The sequence below is a fragment of the Camelus bactrianus genome, chromosome 12, assembly GCF_048773025.1.
Source record: "Camelus bactrianus isolate YW-2024 breed Bactrian camel chromosome 12, ASM4877302v1, whole genome shotgun sequence".
NCBI classification, from domain to species: Eukaryota; Metazoa; Chordata; class Mammalia; order Artiodactyla; family Camelidae; genus Camelus; species Camelus bactrianus.
The window spans coordinates 50,483,587-50,510,569 of NC_133550.1; the positions used below are offsets into that span (position 1 = coordinate 50,483,587).

Here is a 26,983-nt window from a genome sequence, read left to right on the forward strand (position 1 = left end):
GCATATTGTAGACATGAGTATAATGTCTTTCTGACCATGGCTTAACTGACTAAAACTGTTTAAAGCCGCTGTTTGAAAAATAAGGAACTTTACTATTGTGCTCTTAAAAATAAATTACATTGTAGGCAAGAGTGTAATGTCTGTCTGACCGTAACTTATTCTGACATACTCTGCAGTCTTTGAAAACTGCACACCATGAATTTGTATGGGTTTGATAAACTTAGCAAAAGAAAAAACTTAGAATCATTTTGTCTTGTGTATTTAAACACTGAAAGTACAAGTGTATCACCTTGTTAGTCAGCTTGGGATGCCATAACAAAATACCATGGACAGAATGGCTAAAACAGAAATTTATTTTCTCACAGTTCTAGAGGTTGTGAAGTCCAAGGTCAGGGTGCCAGCATGGTCTGGTTCTAATGAGGATTCTTCTCCTGGCATGCAGAGAGCTTCCTTCTTGCAGTGCCCTTAAATGGTGGGGAGAGAAATGGTGACTTCCCTGGTGTCTCCTTTGATAAATGCACTAATCCTAATCCCATCGTAAGGGCCCCACCCTCACGACCTTATCTGAACCTAAGTACCTCCCAAAGGCCCTGCTTCCAAGTATACCATCACATTGAGGTTAGGGCTTCAGCATATGAATTTTGGGAGTAGAGTACACAATTCATTCCAAGCTTCCTTCATTCAGGCTGCTGTAACAAAATACCACAGACAACAGAAATGTCCTTCTCACAGTTCTGGAGGCTGGAAGTCAGAGATCAGATTGCCAGCACAGTGATGTTCTGGTGAGACCCTCTTGCCAGTTGCAAAATAGCAGCCTCTCACTGTCTTCACTTGTGGAAGGGGCTGGAGAGCTGTGTGAGGTCTCTTTTACAGGAGCACTAATTCCATTCATGAGGACTTCACCTTTGTAACCCAGGCACCTCCCAAAGGTCCCACTTCTTATTACCCTCACATTGGGCATTGGGATTTCAGCATATGAATTTTAGGGGGACACATTCAGACCATAGCAAGTCCATGGTGCCACCTTTACACAATGAGTAATGCTTTTACCAGAAAATGTGTTTGAACGTGTATGCACATGTATAGGAAGAAAAATCAGAGTTAGGTATGAGAAGGTGTTTAATGGAGATGCCTGGGATATTAGCTTCCTTCCCTGTTGAAGCCATGAAAGTTTCAGAAGATGTGGTCATACTTGTGCTAATAATTATAGAATAGTGGTAAAGCTTATCAAGTGCTTATAATGTGCAAGGTGCTTTGCATAGAAACTTCATCCAATTCTCAGTTACCTTATAGGGTAAGTATAGTAGGTATAATATTTACTTTCATTTTGTAGCTGAGGGAAATGCGGTAAAGAGGTAGAATAATTTCATTGTGGTTACATAGCTAGTGAGTAGAAGAATCTAGATTTGAACTCAGGGCACCTAACTCCAGAGCCCACATGCTTGCACAAGACAGTCCACCTAGATTTATACATATTAAACCTTTGTCTTCCTCTATTTTATGGTAAAGTTTAAAATATTTGGTTAAAAGTTGTAGTTTTTATAGTTCATCTAAATAAAACACTGATTAAGAAGAGCTCTAATTTTAATACCAAGTTACTATAGAAATAAAATTCAGTGTTTAACTTTTAGAAGAGATAAGGCCAAGATAATCAACATTTGAATAAGTGGATCTGATATGTTTGTCACTGCTGCTGCTTTCATTTTCATTTATGAGTATTTTGATGTAGGTATAACGAAACCTGTGATTCTTTTAAGGTTATAACTTTTATGTTTTTACTTGGTAATTTTTACTTAACATGAATAGTTTAAACTGGAAAGAATCTTTTCTTTTGCTAGCAATCATTACCAATCAAATACCTTTCATTTGGCCTATTTCCAGGTTACATTCTCAAGCCAAAAAACTTTTTATCATCAGTTTCTGGTTTGGAGAGTAAAGACAAACTTCAGTAACTTAACAAGTTTGTTGTATCATTCATACATATTTAGTTCTTATTAAATAATAAACCTTAAATTATGGTTGATACTTTTTCAGATTTGTATTCTTTAGTTAGAATCGTTAGGGGAATGGTTTTATAAATCCTCATCAAAAGGTTTATTTACATATCATTGTGTTAAATCAGGAAGAAAATTGATTTCACATGGTGTATGTTTTTATTTTTAAGATTTTCAGACCATTATTTTACTTGTGACCTGTTTGTATACCTGTTACTTCCTTTATTTTCATAGCCTAGAGCATGCGGTTTGTTAATTTGCAGCTCTCAGAGGTTTAGCCACATTTAATAACTGTTATAAAACAAAAAAAAATTATGTTTCTAGTCATTATTCACTGACTCATGGCAACTTGTAGTTTGAATACTATCTAAAAAGGAAAAGAACAAACACAAAACCTAGAATCTAGATCTGAAATGATCGATTCCTTTCTAGAGGAGTTTGTTGTATTGTACATCAACAGTTCATTACTTTCATTAATCTGTCAGCAAGTTGTAACAAAGACTAGAATATGGATGTTTCTTAGAGAGTGTCTGCTGATGAATGAAGATGGAGAAAAGGAGGAATGGGCTAAAGGATAGAAATTTGGCATTATATGTTAGAAAATATTTTCAGTAAATCAGATAACTTCAGTAAAATAGGCAAACTCTTAAAAAGTCATTAGAGGCTACAAGCACATGCAAGACTAGTTTGTATGTGTGCTCTTATAAGTTATGAATTTGATATTTATTTTTTTCTCAGAAGTATCAAGGCTGTACCTTTTTAAGCGTTGAATCTGTTAAGCACTCATTCTAGTTATGCTCTATTTTACTAATCAGCTGTTGTTTCTCTAGAACATCTCTTACATATTCACTGATCTCCTTTTTAAAACCTTTGGAAAACTGCTTAGAGGCAGTGGTTGTAAAATTTCTGAAACTCAAGGCTTAGGAAAGATGGGTCAGTGGTTGTGTTTTTGTGGGGTTTTTTCCCAATGTGTAATGTTCTTAGTAGAATGTTTACTTGGTAAAGTTTATAGTGATCTTTTTAGAATAATCCACTATATTTAATATACCAGAAATGAGCATGTATGATAGCCCCTAACTGGAAAAGCTTAAAATTTCTAACAATGAGATAGGGTTTAGCTGTGGCATACTAATACAGAGTTAAAATACAGACATTAAACCGAGTCTGTAGAAAACCATTAATGACAGGAATTAATAATTATAGGAAAATTATTACCTATTTATGTTAAATGGGAAGAGGGAGAGCATATTACAAATAGTATGATATCAAATAAAGTCTATCATAACATACATAAAGCATTCTCAACTTGAAATCTATTAATAAACTGCTGAAATTCTATGTAAAAGAATATAATGTTTATTTACCTGGGAGAAGAGCTGTATTTTTCATCAGATTTTCAAAGGGATCTGCAATCCCAAAAGATTATGAACTACTGATATCAGCAGTTATCTCTGGGTTGGTAGGATTACTGGAGATGTTGATTCATATTATTTGTTTCCCACAGTGAATATGTATCATAATTTTAATAAGGAGTCTGAGAAGTAATTTTGATCTTTAGTTGTTGCTCTGTGTGTCTGTGTGTGTGTTTAAAGAGGGGAGAGAGAGAAGACCTATATAGAGTAAGGGGCTGTTTTGAACAGTGGGAGTGGGGGTGGAATAGAATAAGGTAGAGAAACACATAAAACACACGGAGACCAGTCATGTACTTACTGGTTATTTAAGAATTTCATCATTTATCCAGTACTTCTAAATATTTGATATCCATTCTAAAAGTAGGATTTTACTCATGAGTCTTGTACTTCTTCTAATTGCTAAGCTTTAAAATATCTATTTTAGTGGAAAATTCCTCTAGCTATAATCTCATAATGCTGCCAATCTTGTTCTCATGATAGTTTTAGAATAACAGTGCTTTATCCCCCAACACAACACCTTCTAGGCTTTCCACAGAAGATATGAAAATCCCCAGAGGGGAAAATTTTCAGTAAAAGGTGGTTTTTATCTTTGATGATAATGTTTATTCTTTTTCCTTTTCTGAACATTATGGTTAGTAACTTTGTAGCTAAGGGCAGAGGGGAATTCTTTTTGGAATTGTATTAGTTAGAGATTTGTGTTAACATTCTTGAGTAGAATGTTATAATCTTTTTGGAGTTAATAAAACAATTTTTTATTCTGGGTATTTTGCACTGTACATATGCAGCCCTCAAAATAGATTAAAACATTTCTGTTTTTAGAATAAACAGAGTTAAATTTGGCAATAAGATCAAGTAACACAGTTATTCACAATTATGACTGTTCTTTACAAACCTAATATGTAATGGTGATGACGCATGATTTATTTTTCAGTGATAATTATTCCTTGTGTTGAATTTGTGTGTTAGTGTCATTTATATATTGACAAGCCTGATATGAAGAATTTTTAAAATTGTTAATAGGTTAAACTTTTTGAAATGCTGTTTTAAGCTTGTACTTTAAGCAAATACAAAGTTATTAAGGGATATCCACATTTCTAGGTTTTCATTTGTAGTTGTCAGTGTTGTAGTTTCTATTTGAATAATCTTGTGGTTGATGCAGATAAAGATAATTGGACTTTTTTTTTTTTTAAGTGGAAAGAGATCCTTTAAAATGATTCTAATGCTCTTTTATATATGGCTTCAGTGATACCTTACTCTGGATTTTCTTCCTGCCGCTTTGCTGGTATTTCCCAGTCTCATCGTTCTTCTTTCCTACTTGTTCTTTATGTGTTGGTGTTACTCAGCTCTCTGTCTTAGACTTTGTTCTTTTTCTTTTGTGTATTTGTGCTAGAAATTTCTTTAACTTCGATGACTTCAGTTACTCTCTATACCTATTCTGATGATTCCAAATCATTATACCTGTATAACCAACAACTTTTAAATACCTACTTTTAGATATCTCAGAAGCATCTTAAACTCAGCATGTTCAAAAGTAAACTTGTGAAACTTGGTGGATTTCAGCAGTTGGTATTAAAATCCATTCTTGCTCAAGCCAGAAATCTGGACATTGTTTATGACATTTTCCCCCCGCCCCACTACCTCACTTACATCCAGTCATTTACCAGAACTTGTTGAATTTATCTCCTCCTCCAGTGCCAGCAAACCAATCCAAGACACCCATAGTCTCTCACATATAATTACAATAACCTCCAAACTGGGCCTCCCTGCCCCCAGTTTTCCTCATTTCCAGTGCATTTTGTTAAAGTGATTCTGTCACTTTTCCTGCTTTAGTAGCTTCCCATGACCTTTAAATGAAGTCTAAGCTAGTCTCCAAGGCAGGTGGTACATAAGATAATGTTAGGGTACAGGAGGGAAAATAGATCTTGTATTTATGTTTACCTCTTAATCTAAAAAACACTAAGGCATTTATAGTCATCCCTTAGTATCCATGGAGGGGATTGGGTCTGGAACCCCGGAGGATACCAGAATCTGTGATGTACAAGTCCCTTATTTAAAATGTTGTAGTATTTGCATATAACCTATGTATAGCCTCCCATGTACTTTAAATCATCTTTAGAATGCTTATGATACCTAATACAATATAAATGCTATGTAAATATAAGTTTTGCTTCTTGGAAATTTCTGGAATTCTCCCTCTACCCCCCGAATATTTCCAATCCAAGTTGCTTGAATTTGTGGATGCAGAACGCACAGATTTGGAGGGCCCACTGTGTACTTAATAGGTAGTACTGTGTACTAGTTATTTGCGTATTACTCCCTTGCTCTGTGTGTCTGATGATCATTTAGCACTGGAGGTATCCTGAGGGAAGTGTTCTTTGTTCACCTTCTAAGTATTGCACAATACTGTAATTTGAGTGGTTAAGTGGATTTATGAATTATGTAGTTCAACCAACATCCACAAAATTGGTAAGTCTGGAGGAGTAGATTAAGGAGAATATCAAATCAAGTATGTAAGTGCAGAAATGATCATGTGGTTGTTCAGCTGGCAAGATACGTAATATTGGATCTGTTCTTAAAATTTTTTTTTAATTTTTTAAAAAGTAGAAAAATATTTTGATGCTTGTTTTGGAGTTTTAAGTGAAAGTTTTAAAAAATTTAAATTCTTAGCATGAGAAAGATATTTGGGGTCTTTTTGTGTTTCCACACAAATTTAACAATTGTTTTGTTCCAGTTCTGAAAAATGCCATTGGTAATTTGATAGGGATTGCATTGAATCAGTATATTGTCTTGGGTATTATGACCATTTTAATGATACTGATTCTTCCAATCCGAGAACACAGTATATCTTTCCGTCTGTTTGTGTTGTCTTCAGTTTCCTTTATCAGTATCTTACAGTTTTCAGAGTACAAGTCTTTTGCCTCCCTAGGTAGGCTTATTCCTAGGTATTTTATTCTTTTTGGTGCAGTGGTAAATGGGATTGTTTCCTTGATTTCTTTTTTGAAATTTCATTGCTAGTGAACAGAAATGAAGTAGATTTCTGTATGTTAATTTGAAATCTGCAACTTTACCAAATTCGTTGATGAATTGTAGTAGTTTTCTGGTAGCATCTTTAAGACTTTCTGTGTATCGTGTCATATTATCTGCAAACAATGAGAGTTTTACTTCTTCTTTTCCAACTTGGATCCCTTTTATTTCTTTTCCTTCTTTGATTGCTGTGGCTAGGACTTCCAAAACTATGTTGAATAAAAGTGGCATCAGTGGGCATCCTTCTCTTGTTCCTGATCTTAAAGAAAATGCTTTCAGCTTTTCACCATTGAATATGATGTTAGCTGTGGGTTTGTCATATATGGCCTTTATTATGTTGAGGTATGTTCCCTATCTGCCCACTCTGTGCCCACTTCTGGAGAGTTTTTGTCATAAATGGATGTTGAATTTTATCAGAAGCTTTTTCTGCATCTATTGAGATGATCATACGGTTTTTATTCTTCACTTTGTTAAGGTGGTGTATCATACTGATAGATTTGTGGATTTTGAAGAATCCTTGCATCCCTGGGATAAATCCCACTTAATCATGGTGTGTGCGCCTTTTAATGTATTGTTCAAGTTGGTTTGCTAGTATTTTGTTGAGGATTTTTGCATCTATGTTCATGAATGATAATGGCCTGTAATTTTCTTTTTTTGGTGATATCTTTGGTTTTGGTATCAGGGTGATGGTAGCCTCATAGAATGAGTTTGGAAGTGTTCATGCAATTTTTTGGGATAGTTTTGGAAGGATAGGTGTTAACTCTTCTCTAAATATGTGGTAGATTTCACCTGTGAAACCATCTGGTCTTGGATTTTTGTTTGTTGGAAGTTTTTAAATTACCGATTCAATCTCAGTACTGGTAACTGGTCTGTTCTTTGGAGACATTAGTTTAAATTCTTCATAAAATAGCTTTCAGGTCTCCAGCTCATTTTACCAGCATTATATCTTACTGCTCCTATGTTTACATTTCATACTGTAGCCCTATTGGATTTTTCTGTTTTCAGATGGCCACATACTCTTTGTTTCTAGACATTTGAATTCTTACTCCTCTTTTAAGTCTAAGTTTAAGCATTCTCTAGCATAATGCTACTCCAGGTGTGGTCCTTGAACTGTTTGTTACTAATCCATGACAAGATAAGAACAGAACTCTAGAGTAAACATTTAGAAACTTGAATTGCACTTTGACATTGTCATCATCACACCCCATTATCAACATTCCTCAACAGAGAGGCATATTTGTTACAGTTGATGAACTTAACACTGACGCATCATAACCACCTAACGTCCATAGTTTACGTTATGGTTCACTCTTGGTGTTGTATATTCTGTGGATTTGGGCAAATGTATAATGACACATATCCATCATTATGGTATCATGCAGAGTGTTTTTACTGCCCTAAAAATCCTCTGTACTCTACCTGTTTATCCCTTTCCCTGTCACCTCTCCTCCCAGCCCCTGGCAATGACTGATCTTATTACTCTCTCCATAGTTTTGCCTTTTCCTCAGTGTCATATATGTGGAATCATACAGTATGGAGTCTTTTCAGATTGACTTCTTTCACTTAGTAATATGCATTTAAGATTCCTCCATGTTTTCCATGGCTTGATAGCTTATTTCTTTTTAGTGCTGAATAATATTCCAGTTTCTGGATGTCCATTCACCTGTAAAAGGACATCACAGTTGCTTCCAAATTTTGGCAGTTATGAATAAAGCTGCTGTGAACATCCATGTGCATATTTTTTGTAGACATGAATATGCACATGGAGTATGACTGATGGATTGTATGTTAAGAGTATGTTTAGTTTTATGAGAAACCACCAAACTGTCTTCAAAACAGTTGTACCATTTTACATTCCCACCAGTAATGAGTAAGAGTTCCTTTTGCTCCATCCTTGCCAGCATTGTTTCTGACTTTAGCCACTTTAATATATGTGTAGTGGTATCTCATTTTAATTTGCATTTCCCTGATGACATATGATATGGAGCATCTTCTTATATGCTTATTTGCCATCTTATTTGCATTTTACATTTAGATTCACAATCCATTTTAAATTAACTTTTATGAAGTATATAAGGTCTTTGTTTTATTTTTCATTTTTTTGCCTGCAGATGTCTGGTTGCTCCAGCATCATTTGTTGAAAAGGCTATTTTGCTCTGTTGCATTGCCTTTGTGCCTTTGTCAAAGATCAGTTGTGTGTCATTTATGTGAGTTTAGTTCTACTTCTGTTGCTGTTCCCTTGCTCTATTAGTCTTTCCTTTCACCAGTACCACTGTCTTGATTACTGTAGCTTTATAGTAAGTCTTGAAGTTGGGTAACGTTAGCCCTTCAGCTTTGTTCTTTAATACTGTGTTGGCTATTCTCGATCTTTTGCCTCTCCCTGTAAACTTTAGAATTAGTTTGTCAATAGCTGCAAAATAACCTGCTGGGATTTTGATTGGGCTTGCATTGAGCCAATAGGTCAATGGGAAATCAAAGCTGGGAAGAAGTGACATCTTGCCAATATTGGCTCTTCTTGTTCATTAACATAATTAACAGGGAATATCTCTCCATTTATTTAGTTCTTTGAAATCTTTCATCAGTTTTGTTGTTTTCCTCATATAAATGTTATACATATTTTGTTAGATTTATACTTAAATATTTCATTTTGAAGGGAGCTAATGTAAATGTATTGTGTTTTTAATTTCAAATTCCACTTGTTCATTGCACATGTGTAGGAAAGTGATTGACTTTTGTATATTAACCTTGAATCCTGCACCCTTGCTATAACTGCTTACTATTTTACAAATTCTTGTTGCTGTTGATCTTTAAAATTTTCGATACAGATGATCACATCAGTTGTGGACAAAAACAGTTTTATTTCTTCCTTCCCAATCTGTATACCTTTTATTTCCTTTTCTTGTCTTACTGCATTACCTAGGACTTCCAATAAGATGTTGACTAAGAGTGGGGAGGAAGGGGCATCCTTGCCTTGTTCTTGATCATAGCAGGAAAGCTTTTGAGTGTCTCACCATTAAGTATGATATAGGTTTTTGTAGATATTCTTTATCAAGTTGAGGAAGTTCCCTTCTGTGCTTAGTTTGTCCAGTTTTTATCATGTATAGGTGTCAGATTTCGTCAAATAATTTTTCCATGTCTGTGCGTGATCATGTGATATTTCTCTTCTTTAGCCTGTTGATGTGATAGATTGCATTAATTGATTTTTTAATATTGAGCCAGCCTTGAATACTTGGAATAAGTCCCACTTGATTTTGACTTATAATTCTTCTTATACATTTTTGAATTTGATTTGCAAAAATTTTGTTGAGAATTTTTGTGTCAACAAGAGATCTTAGTCTTTAGTTTTTTTTTTTTTTTTTTTCATGTGATGTCTTTGGTTTTGGTATTAGGGTAATTCATAGAATGAGTTAGGAAGTATTTCCTCTGCTTTTATCTTCTGGAAGAGATGTTAGAAAATCAGTATAATTTTCTTCCTTCAATGTTTGCTAGGATTCACTAGTGAACCCATCTGGACTGCTACTTCTGTTCTGCAAAGTTATTAATTATTGGTTCAATTTCTTTAACAAATACAGGACTATTCAGATTGTCTATTTCTTATGTGAGTTTTGGCAGATTGTATCTTTCAAGGAATTGATCCATTTTATCTGGGTTATCAAATTTGGGGCAGTGTTGTTCACAATATTCCTTTATTGTTCTTTCAATGTCCATGGAATCATTAATGATGTTCCCCCTTTCATTTCTGATACTAGTAATCTGTGTCCTCTCTTCTTAGGTAGCTTGACTGGAGGCCTATTGATTTTATTGATATTTTCAAAGAAATAGTTTCTGGTTTCATTAATTTTTTCTGTGTTGGTTTCCTGTTTTCAATTTCATTGATTCCTGCTCTAATTCTTGTTGTTTCATTTATTCTGCTTACTTTGGATTTAATTTACTCTCTTCTATTTTTCCAAGATAGAAACTTAAGAGTATTGATTTTAGACCTTTCTGCTTTTTTAGTATATGCATTTAGTGCTAAAATTTTCCTCTAAGCACTTCTACTGCATTCCACAAATTTTAAATGGTGGGTTCATTTTCCTTTTGTTCAAAATGTTTTAAAATTTCTCTTGAGATTTCTTCTTTGACCTTTATGTTATTTAGAAGTATGTTGCTTAATCTCCATGTAATTTTAGGATTTTCCAGTTATCTTTCTGCTGCTGCTAGTCTAATTCTATTGTGGTCTAAGAGCAGACATTATATGATTTCTAGTCTCCTAAATTTGTGAAGATGTGTTTTATGGCCCAGAATATGGTTTATCTTGGTCAGTGTACCATGCAAGATAGAGAAGACTGTATTGTGCTGTAGCAGTGTTACTTTCATGTTAGTCATTTGTACCCCAAAATGTTTAAGAATTGAAGAAAATGTAAGGATTTACTTACATTAAAAATCTTGTGTTACTCCCTTACACCATACACAAAAATAAACTCAAAATGGATCAAAGACTTAAACATAAGACAAGATACAATAAACCTCCTACAAGAAAACATAGGCAAAACATTATCTCACATACATCTCAAAAATGTTCTCCTAGAACAGTCTACCCAAGTAATAGAAATAAAAACAAGAATAAACAAATGGGACCTAATTAAACTTACAAGCTTTTGCACAGCAAAGGAAACCATGTACAAAACAAAACAACAACCTACAGAATGGGAGAAAATTTTTGCAAAAGATGAAACTGACAAAGGCTTGATCTCCAGAATGTATAAGCAGCTCACATGACTTAATAAGAAAAAAACAAACATCCCAATCCAAAAATGGGCAGAAGACCTAAACAAGCAATTCTCCAGTGAAGACATACAAATGGCCAATAGGCACATGAAAAAATACTAAATATCACTAATTATCAGAGAAATTCAGATCAAAACTACAATGAGGTATCACCTCACACCAGTCAGAATGGCCATCATTCAGAAGTCCACAAATGACAAATGCTGGAGAGGCTGTGGAGAAAAGGGAACCCTCCTACACTGCTGGTGGGAATGCAGTCTGGTGCAGCCACTGTGGAAAACAGTACGGAGATTCCTCAAAAGACTAGGAATAGATTTACCATATGACCCAGTAATCCCACTTCTGGGCATATATCCAGAAGGAACCCTACTTCAGAAAGACACCTGCACCCCACTGTTCATATCAGCACTATTTACAATAGCTAAGACATGGAAACAGCCTAAATGTCCATCAACAGATGCCTGGATAAAGAAGATGTGGTATATTTATACAATGGAATACTATTCAGCCATTAAAATGACAACATAATGCCATTTGCAGCAACATTGGATGTCCCTGGAGAATGTCATTCTAAGTGAAGTAAGCCAGAAAGAGAAAGAAAAATACCATATGAGATCACTCATATGTGGAATCTAAAAAAGAAAAAGAAAAAAGAAAAAAAGACAGATGAACATAAATACAAAACAGAAAGACTCATAGACATAGAATACAAACTTGTGGTTGCCGGGGGGAGGGGAGTGGGAAGGGACGGAGTGGGAGTTCGAAATTTGTAGATACTGACAAGTATATATAGAATAGATAAACAAGTTTATACTGTATAGCACAGGGAAGTATATACAAGATCTTGTGGTAGCTCACGGTGGAAAAAGTATGCAACAATGAATATATGTATGTTCGTGTATGACTGAAAAATTGTGTCCTACACTGGAAATTGACATTATAAATTGACTATGACTCAATAAAATAAAATTTTTTAAAAATCTTGTGTTAAATTTAATCAGACTTATTCTTGTTCCATAAACAAAATAATTCAAATGTAAACATGTAATAATTAAGTCAAAATAAAATAAGCAAATAAATAGAAAGTAAAAAAATTTTTTTAAATCTTTTCAGTTTCTGCTTTTGTTAGTATTATCTAAATCTAGGAAGTAAAATTTATGTTCTTTATTTTTAATCCTAATTTACCAATGGTAAAGCAAGCATTACTATACTTGTTTTTTTTTAAACAAGAAAAGATAACATCTTTTCTGAGTGTGACAGTAGTAGTAAACCAAATGATGATGATTAAAGTAATTTCAAAGAGATAAAGACCAAAAGAGTTTGTGCTGGTTTTGTTGGGAAATACTAATCCCTCCTATATTGAGTTCAGTTTTTAACCATTATTAATTGGGAAGTGCTAAAACCACAGTGGGTTATTTGCAGTGATATACTGGCTGCTAAAACAATAAAACCAATAAAATTTAAGTGACATTTATATGCATGACATAATTATACTCACAGCCACAAATGCATTATTTGAAAGAAAGAATATTATAGTTAAGAAGCTGGCAGAAGCAGATCGTCAGTATTCCATATGTGATCATTAGTGTTTTGTGAGTTTCTTCTATAGTCTGACTTCTGGTTGCTAACATTAAAAAAACTATACATAAATGACAAGACAAAGATGTTTGCTTGGAGATGTTGGATAAGTCTGTAGCAATGAAGGTAGTTCATATAATACTTGCCAGCAACACCCATAGCTTGATACATTTGGGAACAGTTTAGTGATATAGAAGACCAACTCAGACAAATCAGGATAGCAAAGGAATTTTTGTTGTAATTTGATGAGCATATTGATTGTGCTAACATGACAGTAATGTGAAGGAAACATTTATTTTTCAATTTCCTTGCTGACAAGCTTGCTTGCTCTGAAGTATATAAAACTTTAAAGGGTTAGCAAATCAACATATGTGGTTCAGAGTTTTCCTTTGCTTTTGCAGGAGAATGTTCTGACTATATAGAGATAGTGACAGGGAAAAAATACTAGAACTTGTGCCAGAATATAAATCTTTGTCCTGCTTCTTTCATTGAGAAAGTCTTTGTTACGTCAGCTGAACTAAACAGTGTGCTTGTTAATCAGCTAAATTTAACCATTCACTTAAAGTGTAAATTACTTTACATAGCATAATACATTAAACCTCAGGTTTAAGAAAAAGTAAATGATAGTTTGGAAGCTGAGCCAATCAGCTGTTACCATATGCTGCATTATACAATCATTTTCAAAGGGAAATTTTCAGATAAAAGTATTTGATCTTTAGGATGAATACTTCATGTTTTTGCAAGATAAGAAACCAGGGTTTGTAAATCAACTATGCTTCAATTTAAAAAAAGAAAAGAAAGAAACTAGTTTGGTCCCCAGCTTTAAAATATGAGTTAGACTTATTTGTCTGACAGCTTTATTCTTTTTTTTTTTTTAATGATCTTAGCCTTCCATGCAAGAAAGGAATGTCAAATGTTTTCAATGTTACATATGGTCAAAGGGCAAAAATGAAAGTTAGAAATTTGGGGGGAAAATTTTTCCAAATTGTTATGAAGAGTTCCACAATATATTAGTAAATAGGTGATGATTTTAGTATTGCATATTTGCAGAATGTTATAATCAAATAAATACCTTATGGATTTGTTAAGACACACTTTGAATTTTATATTCTATCAAAAGAAAACCCACTGATAGGAATGAGTAGATCAAGAATCCATTATTTTTTATCAAAAGTATTTTTTAATTCTTTTTTTGAAGGGAGGAGGTAATTGGTTTGATTGTTTTTTTTTTTAATCTATTTACTTATTTAATGAAGGTACTGAGGGTTGAACCTAGGACCTCGTGCATTCTAAATGTGCTCACCCACTGAGGTATACCCTCCCACCTCTGTCAGAATTATTTTAGATTTAACTATAATTTTGCTGGATAAATGATTGGAACTGGCTACCAATAAAAATTGAGGACAAATTTTGAAAGGCATCGTTTTATGAGTTTGGGGTAAGAGTTAAAAATGAAAATCCTGAGCTTGCTGAAATTGCTTTCAAGCCTCTTCTCCTACTCTTGTGAAACTAATTTCTCTGTTGTAAGTGCTGTTAAAAGAAATCGTCGAGGTAGTTTAGATATACCATATCCCTTGTGATCAATGTTGTCATCAGTCCAACCTAGATTAGGTAAATTAACAAGAATGGTGCCAGCCTCCAGGAGAACCACTGGAAAGCTCTACCTCCTGGTATTGACACCTGTGTAATCCCCTTCCACGTTCAGCATGGGGTTGATGTGAAAGCCTGTCACTTCTGAGACTAGGTCATGACAGAGACTGCAGTGTCTATCTTGGTTGTTGTGTCGCTTTCTCTATGGAAGCCAGCGGTCTTGTGGTGAACAGCCCAGTAGAGAGACTGAGGGACTGAGTCTTTTGGCCAAGAGCCAGTGAGAAACTGAGGCCTTTTGCCATCAGCCATGTGAGCGAGCTTACAGGCAAATCCTTCAGATGACTGTAGCCATGACCAGCATCTTGACTAAAACCTCATAAGAGACCCTGAATCATAACCACACAGCTAACATGCTTCCAGATTCCTGACCAGCAGAAATTGTCAGATAATAGTTGTATGCTGTTTTAAGCCACTAAGTTTTGGCATAATTTTTTATGCAGATAGTAGATAACTAATACAAAAAACAAGAAGCAAGCATATTTATTACATTAAAGACTATAAATATTGACATATATGCTGTTAGTTCAAAGTGTGTGAATTGGTATTTAATGTGAGGAATTGCTGTTTCACTCATAATTTTTGGTTAATAAGAATTATGAAATGACAAAAGTTGCTCGTATGATGACTATTTTCTATAATTATATGCATACTTCCAGTGAAAATTATGCAGTTTTCTGTAATTCTTTTCTTTTTTCTATTTATTCTATTATCAAAATATAATTTTGTGGGTCTGAATCTAGTAAAACATTTGGACTTGTATCTTGTATTGTCCTTTTTACTTTAATTTTTTCAGTAGTTCATTTTTCATTTTCAGTGTTTTCCAGTAGTTCAACACCAAAGTGTTGGCCCATGATGAAATGAAATTTATAAGTAAAAGGAAAAAGAAAGTGGTTCTTCACCACATATAGTCCACATTAGGTCCCCTGTAATAGTTTTCATAATACCTTATTGTGAGGGTTGTCTTGCTTTATTATAATTGGTTATATTCCATGTTAAACTGAAAACTTTATGAACGTCATAGTCCATGTCTCCATGTGTGAGTTTCCTGTTACATCTTCAGTGTTCAGAACAGTGAATGGTACTTAGCAGCTACTCAGTAGATACTGGTCGAAAGAATTACTGTTTTTTTTTTTTTAATTGTTAGAATAATGATTAACTTCCATAGTTATAAATAAGTTGACTTGTTTATAGCCATATGTCCTCAGGGGAATGGTAATTGTTTATGGTGAATAGAAAATACTCTTGGCACTCTTCTTACTGAATATTAGGTATTTTTAAAAAAATTGTATCTTTATTTCCATAGCACAACCACTGCCTCTGAAGAAGATGTCTCAAGTAGATATCCCCGAACAGATAGAAGTGGGTTCAGCAGATATAACAGGGATGTAAGTGCTTCAGGTAATTTGGTCTCAAGTAGCACATTGGAAAAGAAAATTGAAGATCTTGAAAAGGTATGAAATGCAAATTATTTAAGATTTATAAAATTAATATTCTATTAGGATTCCTTTTTTTACTTTCATAGCAGCTGAGAGAAAGTAAACTGAAATTTGTGAGGAAGAGCCAATGCCGACAAAGGGAAGGAATGAGGGGCACTAATGAAAGATGCCAATAGTGTTAATTGGTATTTCTATGTGTAGTCAAGCAGCAGCTTTGAATCACTGTCTTAAATATGTATTTTCTAGATGCATAGTGGCTAAGCATTTTCTGATTTTCTTAAAACTTTAATATCCAGTTCTGTTGATGTTCAAACTTCTAGAAATGGAGCCACTTCTTGTATTCTTTAATATTTAATGGATACTCTCATTCTGCCAAGTGTTATCTTTAATACATTGAAAAGAATCTTTGCCTTCGAAATGGTTAGAAGTCTGTGCTGGCGATATGTACTACTGAGTGTTTATTTTATTATCTGCAGATTGTCATTTATAGACTTTCTTCTGAGTTATGAGTTAGAGCCTAGAGCCATTGTGGAGTTTGAAACAATTTCAAGAATAAATCTGTTAAGGAATATCTTTGAGAACATCTCAAGTGAATATTGGCATTAATTTATCAACTATGGGGTCTCAAGTTTATTCTATAGACATTCATCCGCTAAGGTTGATATTGGTGCTTAATTACTTTCTGATTGTTGGAAATACGTTTTGTTTTGCTGAATTGAAACTGTTCCCTGTAATATAAAGGTTGTTTTAAGTAGAGATTAAATTACAAAAAGAATTTTTATAACATTATGATTATTTTTAGTTCACATTTGAGCTTTAACACTAGTTTCTATAGGTTTAAGTTAAAAACTTTAAGGAATACATAGTCTAATCATTTTTGAGGGGGCTTTTCAGAGGGGCTTTGGAAGTTCCACATGAGTTTGGATTGTGTTCTAGTAGTTGGCAGCAGCTGATTAATGAGGCTGGAGGCTGGCTGGCTGGCTGTTTTCTCTGAGGGTTAGTAATGAAGAAGCCAAGTTCTGGGCAAGACCTTTTCAGTTCTGCTTCTTTTTTTGCCCCCAAGGTGGCTGACCTAGCTCAAGATTCTGGATTCTACATAAGATTTCTTTGAAAAAGGTGTTGCATTATTTGAAGACAAAAAATTTTAAAAACCAGTAATCATTTTTAGTTTCTTCATTTTCATCCATTGTCAGTTAACTGGCAGAGCCAGACGTAAAATTGAGGACCATTATTTGTCTGTTTAGAATTTTCCATAGAGCCATGTCTTTTTCTTAAATTTTGTGTTTTTAATAAAAATTTTGAATGTCCCCAAACAGAATATTATTCATGAAAATATAAGATATTTTATTACTAACGATTGTGATAAGCTAAAGAGCTAAAGTCACACTATTAGTATTTGTTAAAAACTTGGGTAAACAGACTTAATCAGAAGCATATTTTACAACCCCTGTATTCCTCTCATTCTCCGGTTCTTTTCTGGGATGGGTTCCTCCTTTCCTCACCAAGTGACTTAAGAAATTAATTGGAGATCTTCATATATCTAAGGTACTTTATCAAACTTGGCAGATGTGCTATTTAAGATTATAAATAACCCATTACTTACCAATTAATGCTTTGTAATTGTATCAACTAGGAAGTGGTAAGAGAAAGGCAAGAAAACTTAAGACTTGTGAGACTAATGCAAGATAAAGAGGAAATGATCGGAAAACTCAAAGAAGAAATTGATTTGTTAAATAGAGTGAGTATTCATATATATTTCTGTTTACGGTTTCCATTTTTTATGGCAATTGGATAAAAAGTACATAAATATGAAAACATTATTTAATTTTATATTTTAGTTCATTCTTTTGTTAATGAGATAGTAATTTGTGGTGGTCAGAACCATCATTTCATCCCATAAACTGATTCCTCTGGCCAATTATCAGTTGTATTTACTTAATATTATTCTTTTGGGGATGGACCAGGTGAATGGATTTAGTCTGTGTTTTGTTGGAGTCTGGAGGTGAGAAGCAGCTTGGTCAGCGCCACATAAAAGGGTTCTGGCATAGAGTTGCCTTAATGAGGAACTAAAATTGCTGCTTTCTTGCCATAAGAAACTATGTCATTGTGTGTATTTTCACTTTTCTTTTTCTCCAATTATATGTATGCGTCCTGGCTTTAGGTTCAGCCTTACCCTAGGGTCTCTATTACTACTGTTCATAACTCTTTTTTTTTTTTTAATCAGTTTCAGCTCTAGAATTTACTTCCTGCTTAAGAAGCAGGTATTAATGCTAGGCCATACTTAGGTAATGATAATGAGAACAGATTTCATAGTTTTGCCTTTTAGAAGGCTTTACATAAGATAGAGGAAAGGAACAAGTTTGGTTCAGGGAGAAAAGGAATGAACAAATTCCTAATCCAGTCTTAACTCTAATTCTAGAAGAAGAGAAAATAGAAAGCTTCATTATGTGCAGACTTGGTCTAATGAAGCTGTAAGGCATTAACTGCAGGGTGTAGATGAGGACACTGAAACTCAGAGTTTAACTTGCTCAAGGTCATATATAGTAATCACCTAGAAATCTGCTGAGCCAGTATTTGACCTCAGGTCTTTGACAGTCTTAATACTAAGGAAGCTCTTCCATTCTTATAGACTGCCTTTCATCTTGGTTCAGAACACAAGCATTCCTCTATTATTTCTGTAATATGATATAAAATCTGCAAATATTTTTGATGTCTGTGATCTGTTGGCACTGTCTTAGACACTGTGTGCATTAAAAAGAAAAATGAACCACCTGCCCTTACAGGTTTATAATCTAGTAATGATACATGAGTATATTTTTTCATTTAATTCTGTAAGTCTTAGGTGGGTCTCAATTGTAGTAATTTTAGCAATCTCATATCTTCATTATTGTTATTTTCAACAAATTAATTTCCTATTATCATTCAGTTTGTGAGTAAATACAAATTCTGTGTCTGTACATTTTTAAATCATTTACCTAATTGTCCAAAGACAGTATACTAAATGTATCAGAATGCAGCTATTCAGTAGCATACTTAGAATTCACATTGATTTCTCCAAGTTTAGTATTTTGAATTTCAAGGATAAAGCTATAAATATAAATGTCTGCTTTTCCAACCATCAATAAATAATCTGCCTTAAAATAGTGTTTCTTCTAACTAAAACTTATAGTGGATTGTTTTCATGTTTACCAAATGGTTGTATATGTGGCACTGGGATTAATTTATGGAATGTGGAGCTGGAATTGGATAACTTTAAAGCTAGGAGGTGATTACCTAGTTTAGTGGCTTCCACATTTTTTTTTTAAGCTTAAAAACCTTTCTCCAAACAAAACGTCATAGAGAAGCCTAACATAAACTGAACCAGATGAACTCTATAAGCCCTAGATCTCCTTTTCTGTGGGCCTCAGTTCTCTCCCCTCCCGGGTTCTTATCCCCCAACACGTACACAGATCACACCAGGTAGTAGGAGTACATCCAGAACTTGCACCTGGATCTTTCTGATGCCTAATTTGACACAAAGTTGAGATCTAAGGCCCTAGACCTCATACTGGCTACTTATGTATTTTGTTTAGCCCTCAATATGAGGAAGGAGGGATTTGTTTTTAACTAAAAATTTAAGTTATTTATAATGATTAAAAATTGGAAGATTCACAATTAATTCTGATTTCTGGCTTCTCTTTAAAAACTGAGAGATCTGGCGAGAGCTGGCCTGTAATACCGTGATACCAATGAGGAGTCGAGTAGTGGATGCTGCCTTTGGGTGGGGCATATTCTATCCAGAGCTTTTTTCAGAGGTAGCCCTTGTTTCCAAATGAATTACTTATAAGAATTATCTTTAAATGTGTATTTTGAAGTTTTTTTTTATCACTTTCAGAATATTTTTAAGTATTTTAAAAACTCACGTATTGTTTTCCTTTTTGTTTCCTTAAGGACCTAGATGACATAGAAGATGAAAATGAACAACTAAAGCAGGAGAATAAAACTCTTTTGAAAGTTGTTGGGCAGCTAACAAGGTAGAAGATTCAAGGCTCAGTGTGGAAAAAAATATTTTAAAACTACTGATCGAATGTTATGGTTAACACTAGGACAATATTCCTATGCAAGTATGTATATTTATTTCTAGAAAACAGTGGATGTTTATTTTCAAAATATTTCTTTTTCATTATCAGTTTCAAAAAAAATCAACCATTTATTTCACAAAGAAGTAACCACTTTTAGTTATTAAACTTGTAGGTTTATGCCTCTTTTGGTTTTGTGTGGTATTCAAGTAATACATAGTTTAAAGTCACAACCATTTGAATATATTTCATCTATGGGAATGCATTTTCTCCCTAAGAGAATATACATAGTCTTTGTTTACATAAATTCAAGTACTTTTTGGGGAGTTACCTGCAAATGCCTTATTACTGATATGTGCAACCTTTTATTCATAAAGGTCTTTGTCTACAGTCTGTTCTTTCAACTTATTCTAAGCAATTTAGAGGAATATAGAGTCAAGCTATTTTGTATAACAGTCATCTTTAAAAAGGAAAACTACTATAAAATGTCACTTAATATCATGTACTAGTTGGCTAAATATAAAATTTAAGAGAATACTTGAATTGTGCTATCGTAAATTAAAATGTAGTATTTTGTTTTCAAGTACTGAAAAAAATTTAAGTCACTTTGACTTCTAAAAGACATACAGTTGTACTTCTAAAGTAAAATTTCTTATGTAGGTACTCTTTTTATTATTCCAAGGTTTATAAGTGAACATGGGGTATTTTAAAAGGTGTTTTATTCATGAAGCCTAGAGAGTGTACAATTTCAGCATATAAGAAAAAAATCCACATTTTAAATTATCATATGCATTAAAACCAAAAGGAAACTATTTATCCACACAAAACATTTATACTTACATTAACAATACATTACATAAACAGAAATCATACTGAAATACTTTGCTTAATTTCTAACTTGGAGAGTAACACTGTAATACAGTTGTTCTCATGTGGAGAATTATGCCCCTACCTCAAATTTAAGGGATTTTCTTCCTAACATTGGATTTTTTAAAAACAGAATTATTTTGAAGAATTATACAGATTTTCTCTTCTATTAGATATCATTAGTGTTTAGAGTTGTTTTGTATTACATTTTCATGTTGAGTAAGAAAGCCCTCTCCTTTAAAATACATTAAGAAATGTCAGCCTTGATAGTGTACTAATGCCCTTTTATCCAATTAATGTATGTAAATGTCTTGAACATAGTAAAATCCATTTTGGGTCCCCTTCTGACTCTTTCTTTTACTTGCTAAGCCCCTTCATTATTTGTTTTATTAGAAAGATAGGGAAGGTAAGACAGAAAAAGCACAGAGTAAATGCTGAATTTTAATACTCTCTGCAATAACCTAGGTGTCCCGTCCCGTGCCCCTGCACCTGCCCACCCCGCTTCAGAAGTTTCAACCTTGGCTGATCATCAGAATCACTTGGGTTGTTTAAGAATTATCAGGTTATAGCTTCTAGATTGGTTTAGATTGAGACCTTGGATAGAATTTTTAAACTCTGCATCTGAAGATTTTGGTCATAACCTAGATTGGGAAACAGCTACCCTTGCCACTTTCTTCCTATATCTTCTGTTGGAGACCTTGGAATTAACATAGTTTTAGCTACCAGCACTTTTTAACCTCTTGGTTTATTTAATAATTAACTTGGTCTCTGGAGAAGTTCACATATGTCAATATATGTATTTACCAAAAAGTTCAATGTTAAATTACCAAGCTCGATATAGTTGTGGAATTACTGCATTAGGACACCTTTTTTGGAGAATAGTCCCAGCATGGTAACAGTGATTTGTTGCCCAGGTGTTGCAGTGGTGTTCCAGGCTCAGGCAGCGCCTTTGGCTGTGTGGTCCTCATTTCCCTTGGATAATTTACCCTTAATTGTGTGGCAGAAGTACTGGTATTGCCTAGCTTCCCAACCACAGTTTGGATGTTGTGAAAATGCTGTTAGTATCCAACCTTAAAATATATTAGTATACTGATTTTTCAATAAAAGAAGTATTTTGAATTTTCTGTTTAATCCATTTGTAACTAAAGGACTATTTCAATTCCCCGTTTAAAATTATACCAGCTATTAAGGCTTTTAAAGACTGAGCTCTTTTAAAGTTTTTCCTCTATTTCAGTTTATCAGGAACATTTCCAACAGTGACCTTATACATAACAGTACCTAGTGCAAATAGAGAAGCCCGACAATTGAGGCAAAGTAGTTCACGTGCAGTCCTCTCTCCCATGCTTAAAATGTATATTTGTATCACTTAATGATTTTTTACACCGAATATTGAAAAATAAAGTAGGATCTGCTACAATTTCCCTTTAAAATTTATAAAAAGCATTGAAATTTTAAAAAGGTTACTTAAGTACATGTACACTACCTTAAAAAACTTGGGCTATTGTCAGTAAAGTACTAGTATTTGTGAAATTATTAGTCCCATTCAGAAATAATATTTCTTATATTTCCTGGGAATTTGTGGCATAATAAAGCATATCCAAATATCCAGAGTTCTAATGTGTTTATGATGTTATTTTCAAAACAATAAGTTTTTATCTTTAAAATGAATGTGACTTGCCTCCTTGATTTCTGATATGCATTAACTTGGATATTACTGAAGAAATAATCTCTATTTCATCTTTCTAGAATTATTAGTTTTATTGCACTACAGTTACCTTTAGAGAGGAAGAAGAAGGCATTAGAGTGTATATTTCTAAAGGAATTTACTAAATATAGTAGATTAGCTCTGTCATACTTGCTCAAGTAGTTTAATACATAGAAAATTATCGGGGCAGTTACATGAAGCATTGTATTCTTAAGGTGAAAAACCTACCTCAATTACATGTGGTTTATGTTTTCTGGATTAATCTGGATTTTTATAATTAGAAATTAAAATGCAGGTTTTTGAGTCCATTAATAATACGTTGTTGAAAATAATGCAAGTCAATGTAATAACATGTTCATATGTTCAAACACCAGAAGATAAAATAGGAAGAACCTTGGGTTTGATAATTAATCTGATGTCCCAGACAATATTCATATGTACATTGGTTGTCATATTTCATCTTTTTTTGTAGTTTTTTATCTTGACTCAGTGCCTAGTAAGTTCCATGCAGTGTTGGCACTTACTTAATACCTGTTCTTGATGTTGTCAATAACCTGTTCTAAGATTCATGCATATATTTTCATCTTGTAATATAAAAAACCAAACACACTAGCTTTTCATTGGGGGAAATATATTAAATGAGAAGGAACTAGCATTAAAATAACATGTTAAAGTCAGTGATAAACATTGTCTCATTCTGTCTGAACCATTCCTAACTTGTAACAGTAAACTTGACTTTTTTGCATTGGAACTGTGCTCTCATAAATAAAGGACACCCTATTGATTAGGATTATAATTTGTATGACTTACCTTAGGACTAGTGACACTTTGTTGTTGTTGTTTCAGTAAGCTGAAAATATGGTACCAATAGCAAACATTTTACTCGTCAGGTGCATATACAAAGGCACTCTCCACCATGCTGTCAAGTTTTCTCTTTAATATATCAAAGTTGGTTGTTTCCTTCCCAGTATAAAGACTCAAACCATTGCCCAAGAAAACCTCAGCCCACATTTTTTTTTTAATTTTACTTAGCTAGAATCTAACAGCACACTAAAGTTGTCTCCCCATACTTCCCCCACCCCCAAAACAATTATGTGTGAGTATGTGAGAGAAATATGGCTGAGGGGGTTATGTTAAACTTTCATACTTATTCTTTCAGCAAGTAACTGGTCATACAATTATAGATATTACAGAAGTTTTAAAAAATGTCCATGGATCAGCCCTTCCATCTGTCAGTGTACAGTGTGTGTAGTGTGTGTCAGTGCTGTCTTCAGCAGCATTAGCCAGTCTACTCTGAATAGTTCATTCAAAAGTATTTTCTGTATTAGTTATCCAGCCATTGTATTTTAGGTCTGATTAATAGGTACTATTTAATTTGCTGCAGTGTTTACTGAATGGTGGATGAAAGACTGGATGCATATTGGGAAGCATCTTACCGTGTTTCCTTTAGGTAATTATGTATTATGAAAAGAACATTTTAAAGGAATTTGTCACAGTAATGAAGTAAAAAGAATTCAACGTATGTCAGCTGTACCAAACTGTTGATGGTGTTCAAAAGTGATTTTAAGTTAGTTTTTCTGTATACATTATTGATTACTGGTTTGTTTTTAGATGTTTAAGTCTAATGAACAGTTCACATATTGGCAGTCACTTTGGTAATAATAGAATGTTAGTGATGATCACTTGATGGATGTTTTTGTGTGCCTGTTTTGTTTTGTTTCTGCCTCTGGATACCTAATAGATGTATATTACTTTTTTTGTGTGAACTTGTTTCTTGGAAGATCTGACTGTGCTATTCAGGGTTTTTATTATTATGCTTTTCTTCTAAATTTAAGTATCAGATGGTGGCTGCTACCAGCAAAGACCATATGAAAACTGAAATTGACTGTTTTGTTTAAAAAATCAGCTAATTCAGGTAATCCAAATATTTGTAGAGAAAAATCTGGATAATTTATTGATCACATTAGTATTGTGTAGACAGCTTTCATAATCCCCATTGTGTAGGCTTTCACTGGGGTAGTCAACTTGATATGGATTCACTTTTAATATGCTTTGCATGTAAAATAAAAATACTCAATAAAAAAGTAAATTTTCATTTAATTTTTAACACTGGTTAATTATTTTTTTCCTTCCTGTGCTGTTGGTAAAACCCTGACCATGAGTTTTTACTTTCGAAGTTATAGGACAGTGCTAATATTCAAATTAACTTATGTACCTCTTACTGAAACAGTATACAGTACTTTAAAATCTTTAATATATTATTTTAGAAGGAATAATGTTTTAACAAACAAAAATATAGTATTGATAAGATCTTAATACATAAGTAGTGGGGCTTCTTGAGGAAGTGTATACATGTTCAACCTGAGGTGAAAGCTTTGGTTTTGTGTTTTAAAACTACACGAATAATTTCTTAATTCAAAACTGGATCTGTCATCCACTAAATCTGATGGTGGTCAGAGAATTTTAGGTCCTACTTGAAAAGATAAGTAGAGGTCTGGGAATGTAAAAATCCAATCTGTGTTTTTTTTAGTAAATGGTTTACATAACCTTTTGCCTAATGTGTCATTCTTCATACACCTGCACAAGCTAATCAGTCTTTACTTCTGGGACTCTGATCTTCTCAGTGATGTCATACATGTCTAACAAGTGAACAAGCATCTTTCAGTCAGACTATTTAGATAATGTCTCAAGTCCTTATGTAAGAACATACTCCATTAGCAAGTTTATTGAAAAAAATTTGCAAGGTCTAGTCTTAACTGGAACTGGAGCTCTTTATCTTAGACTTCATCAAATCTCTATTTTTTTCTTCTAGATTCACTCTGCATGCACACAATCCTATGAGTATCTATAAACTAGTCATATAATTTTTTTAATCTCATGCCTCCAGTTTTTTTTTCACCTCTGCAAAAGGTTACATTTTATTCCTGATCAGCTTCTTGGAAAGAACTATGTACTATTGGACCTTCATGTTAAAGAGATAGGACTGGTTATAATACCCTTTACAATCCATCCATTTTATTTTTAGTAAGGTCTAGCCATTTAAGGTTAAAAAGGAAGCTAGAAAGCAAAACTGCCCTCTTACTTCTGGACCAAACTCATAATTCTACTCTCACTTTCAAAAAACTGCTCTTACTGACTAAAGATGCTTTTAATAAAGGAGAAAGCTACTTGGTGTCAGTTCAGCAATATGAAAAAAAAATTAATATGAGGCAGTTAGAACAGGTAGATTGGACTTTGACTTTATGCATGTGAAAGGAAAACAATAGGAATTTTGACTGCTATGTATCTTTTTCACATTGAAGTTTGTAGAATTATTCAGTATATAGTCTTAATCCATATATGATCAACTGCTACTCTGGTTTAGATATACTATGGAACATGAAATTTACAACCTTTATTTTATGTTACAGGCTTTCATTCAGGGAAATTCTTGCATTCCTTTGAAACATGAACTATATTTACTGTGGTTAAACAAAGGTAGATGATGTCACCAGTGGACATTTTAGCTTTATGGAAGCAAATTTTTAAGAAAAATAATAGAAAGATAGCTGATTCCTTTTATTATTCTCGGAGTGCAAAAGTATAAACAAAGCTTTCAGTCAAAGACAGGAAATCCCATCCTGAAGAACCTGCAAAACCCTTTTGGTAAGAATACATTCATTTGATACAGTGTTAAGAAAAGTTGGAAAATGATTAGCCTTCCATAGCAGTTTGAAAGTTTCATATATGGATGGTTCAGGACAGTAAACAACATCACTAATTTAAAGTAACATTATGCCAGTAATTTCATATTAACTGTATTCTTTATTTTTTAAAGTAAATCAGTGAATCAGTGAAAATTATAATGGGATGAATAATGAACACTAAAGAATGCTGATTAATGATCCTAAGGGGCCTGAAAGTGCCTCTTGTTTCTTGTAACTCTTTTGAGATCAATGTAACTTAAGAGGTTCAGCAAAGCATAGCAATTCAGTTAACAATTTGAACATAACTTTAACCCTAATTTGGTATAGCATAAAAACATTCAGTAATTAGTAATTCAGTAGCCATATGTGCCAGGCATCATGTTAAGTGCTTTAAATATTGTTTTTATTTGATACCTTAAAAGGGCAAGGTACAGATTGGAAGATTTATTTGCCCAAGGTCACAAAACAATGCTTTGTGCCTTATGCTGTGACATACTTTTATGACATAATCATTGTTCTATTAAGTATTTTCCCAGTAGTTCTCAAAGTGTGGTCCCCACACTAGTATCATTGGTTTCACTAAGAAACCTGTTTAGAAATACGATTTTTTTGGCTCCACTCAGCAACAAAATGAGGTGAGGCTCAAAAATCTGTGTTTTAACAAGCCCTTTGAATGATTTTAATGCAAGTCAAAGCTTGCGAATTTGCATTACGCATTTTTATTTTTAAGCAAAAATGTTGGTCTTTCTTTTGTCTTTGGACACTGTATAAGTAATATAACATGAACTTGTGAAAAAGAAAATAAG

General features: G+C 33.5%; 1 protein-coding gene across 2 annotated transcripts in view; it reads left to right on the forward strand.

The window, feature by feature from the left end:
* The window catches only part of PAWR (pro-apoptotic WT1 regulator), a 96,083-nt gene extending 71,492 nt beyond the window's left edge, over window positions 1-24,591 (forward strand). For both annotated transcript variants that reach the window (XM_074375354.1, XM_074375355.1), the window contains exons 5-7: window positions 15,729-15,876; window positions 17,495-17,599; window positions 19,792-24,591. In XM_074375354.1, the coding sequence (XP_074231455.1) occupies window positions 15,729-15,876; window positions 17,495-17,599; window positions 19,792-19,878 (340 nt within the window). In that variant the 3' untranslated portion in view covers window positions 19,879-24,591. The remainder of the gene's footprint in view (window positions 1-15,728; window positions 15,877-17,494; window positions 17,600-19,791) is intronic.
* The last annotated feature ends 2,392 nt before the right edge of the window (window positions 24,592-26,983 follow it).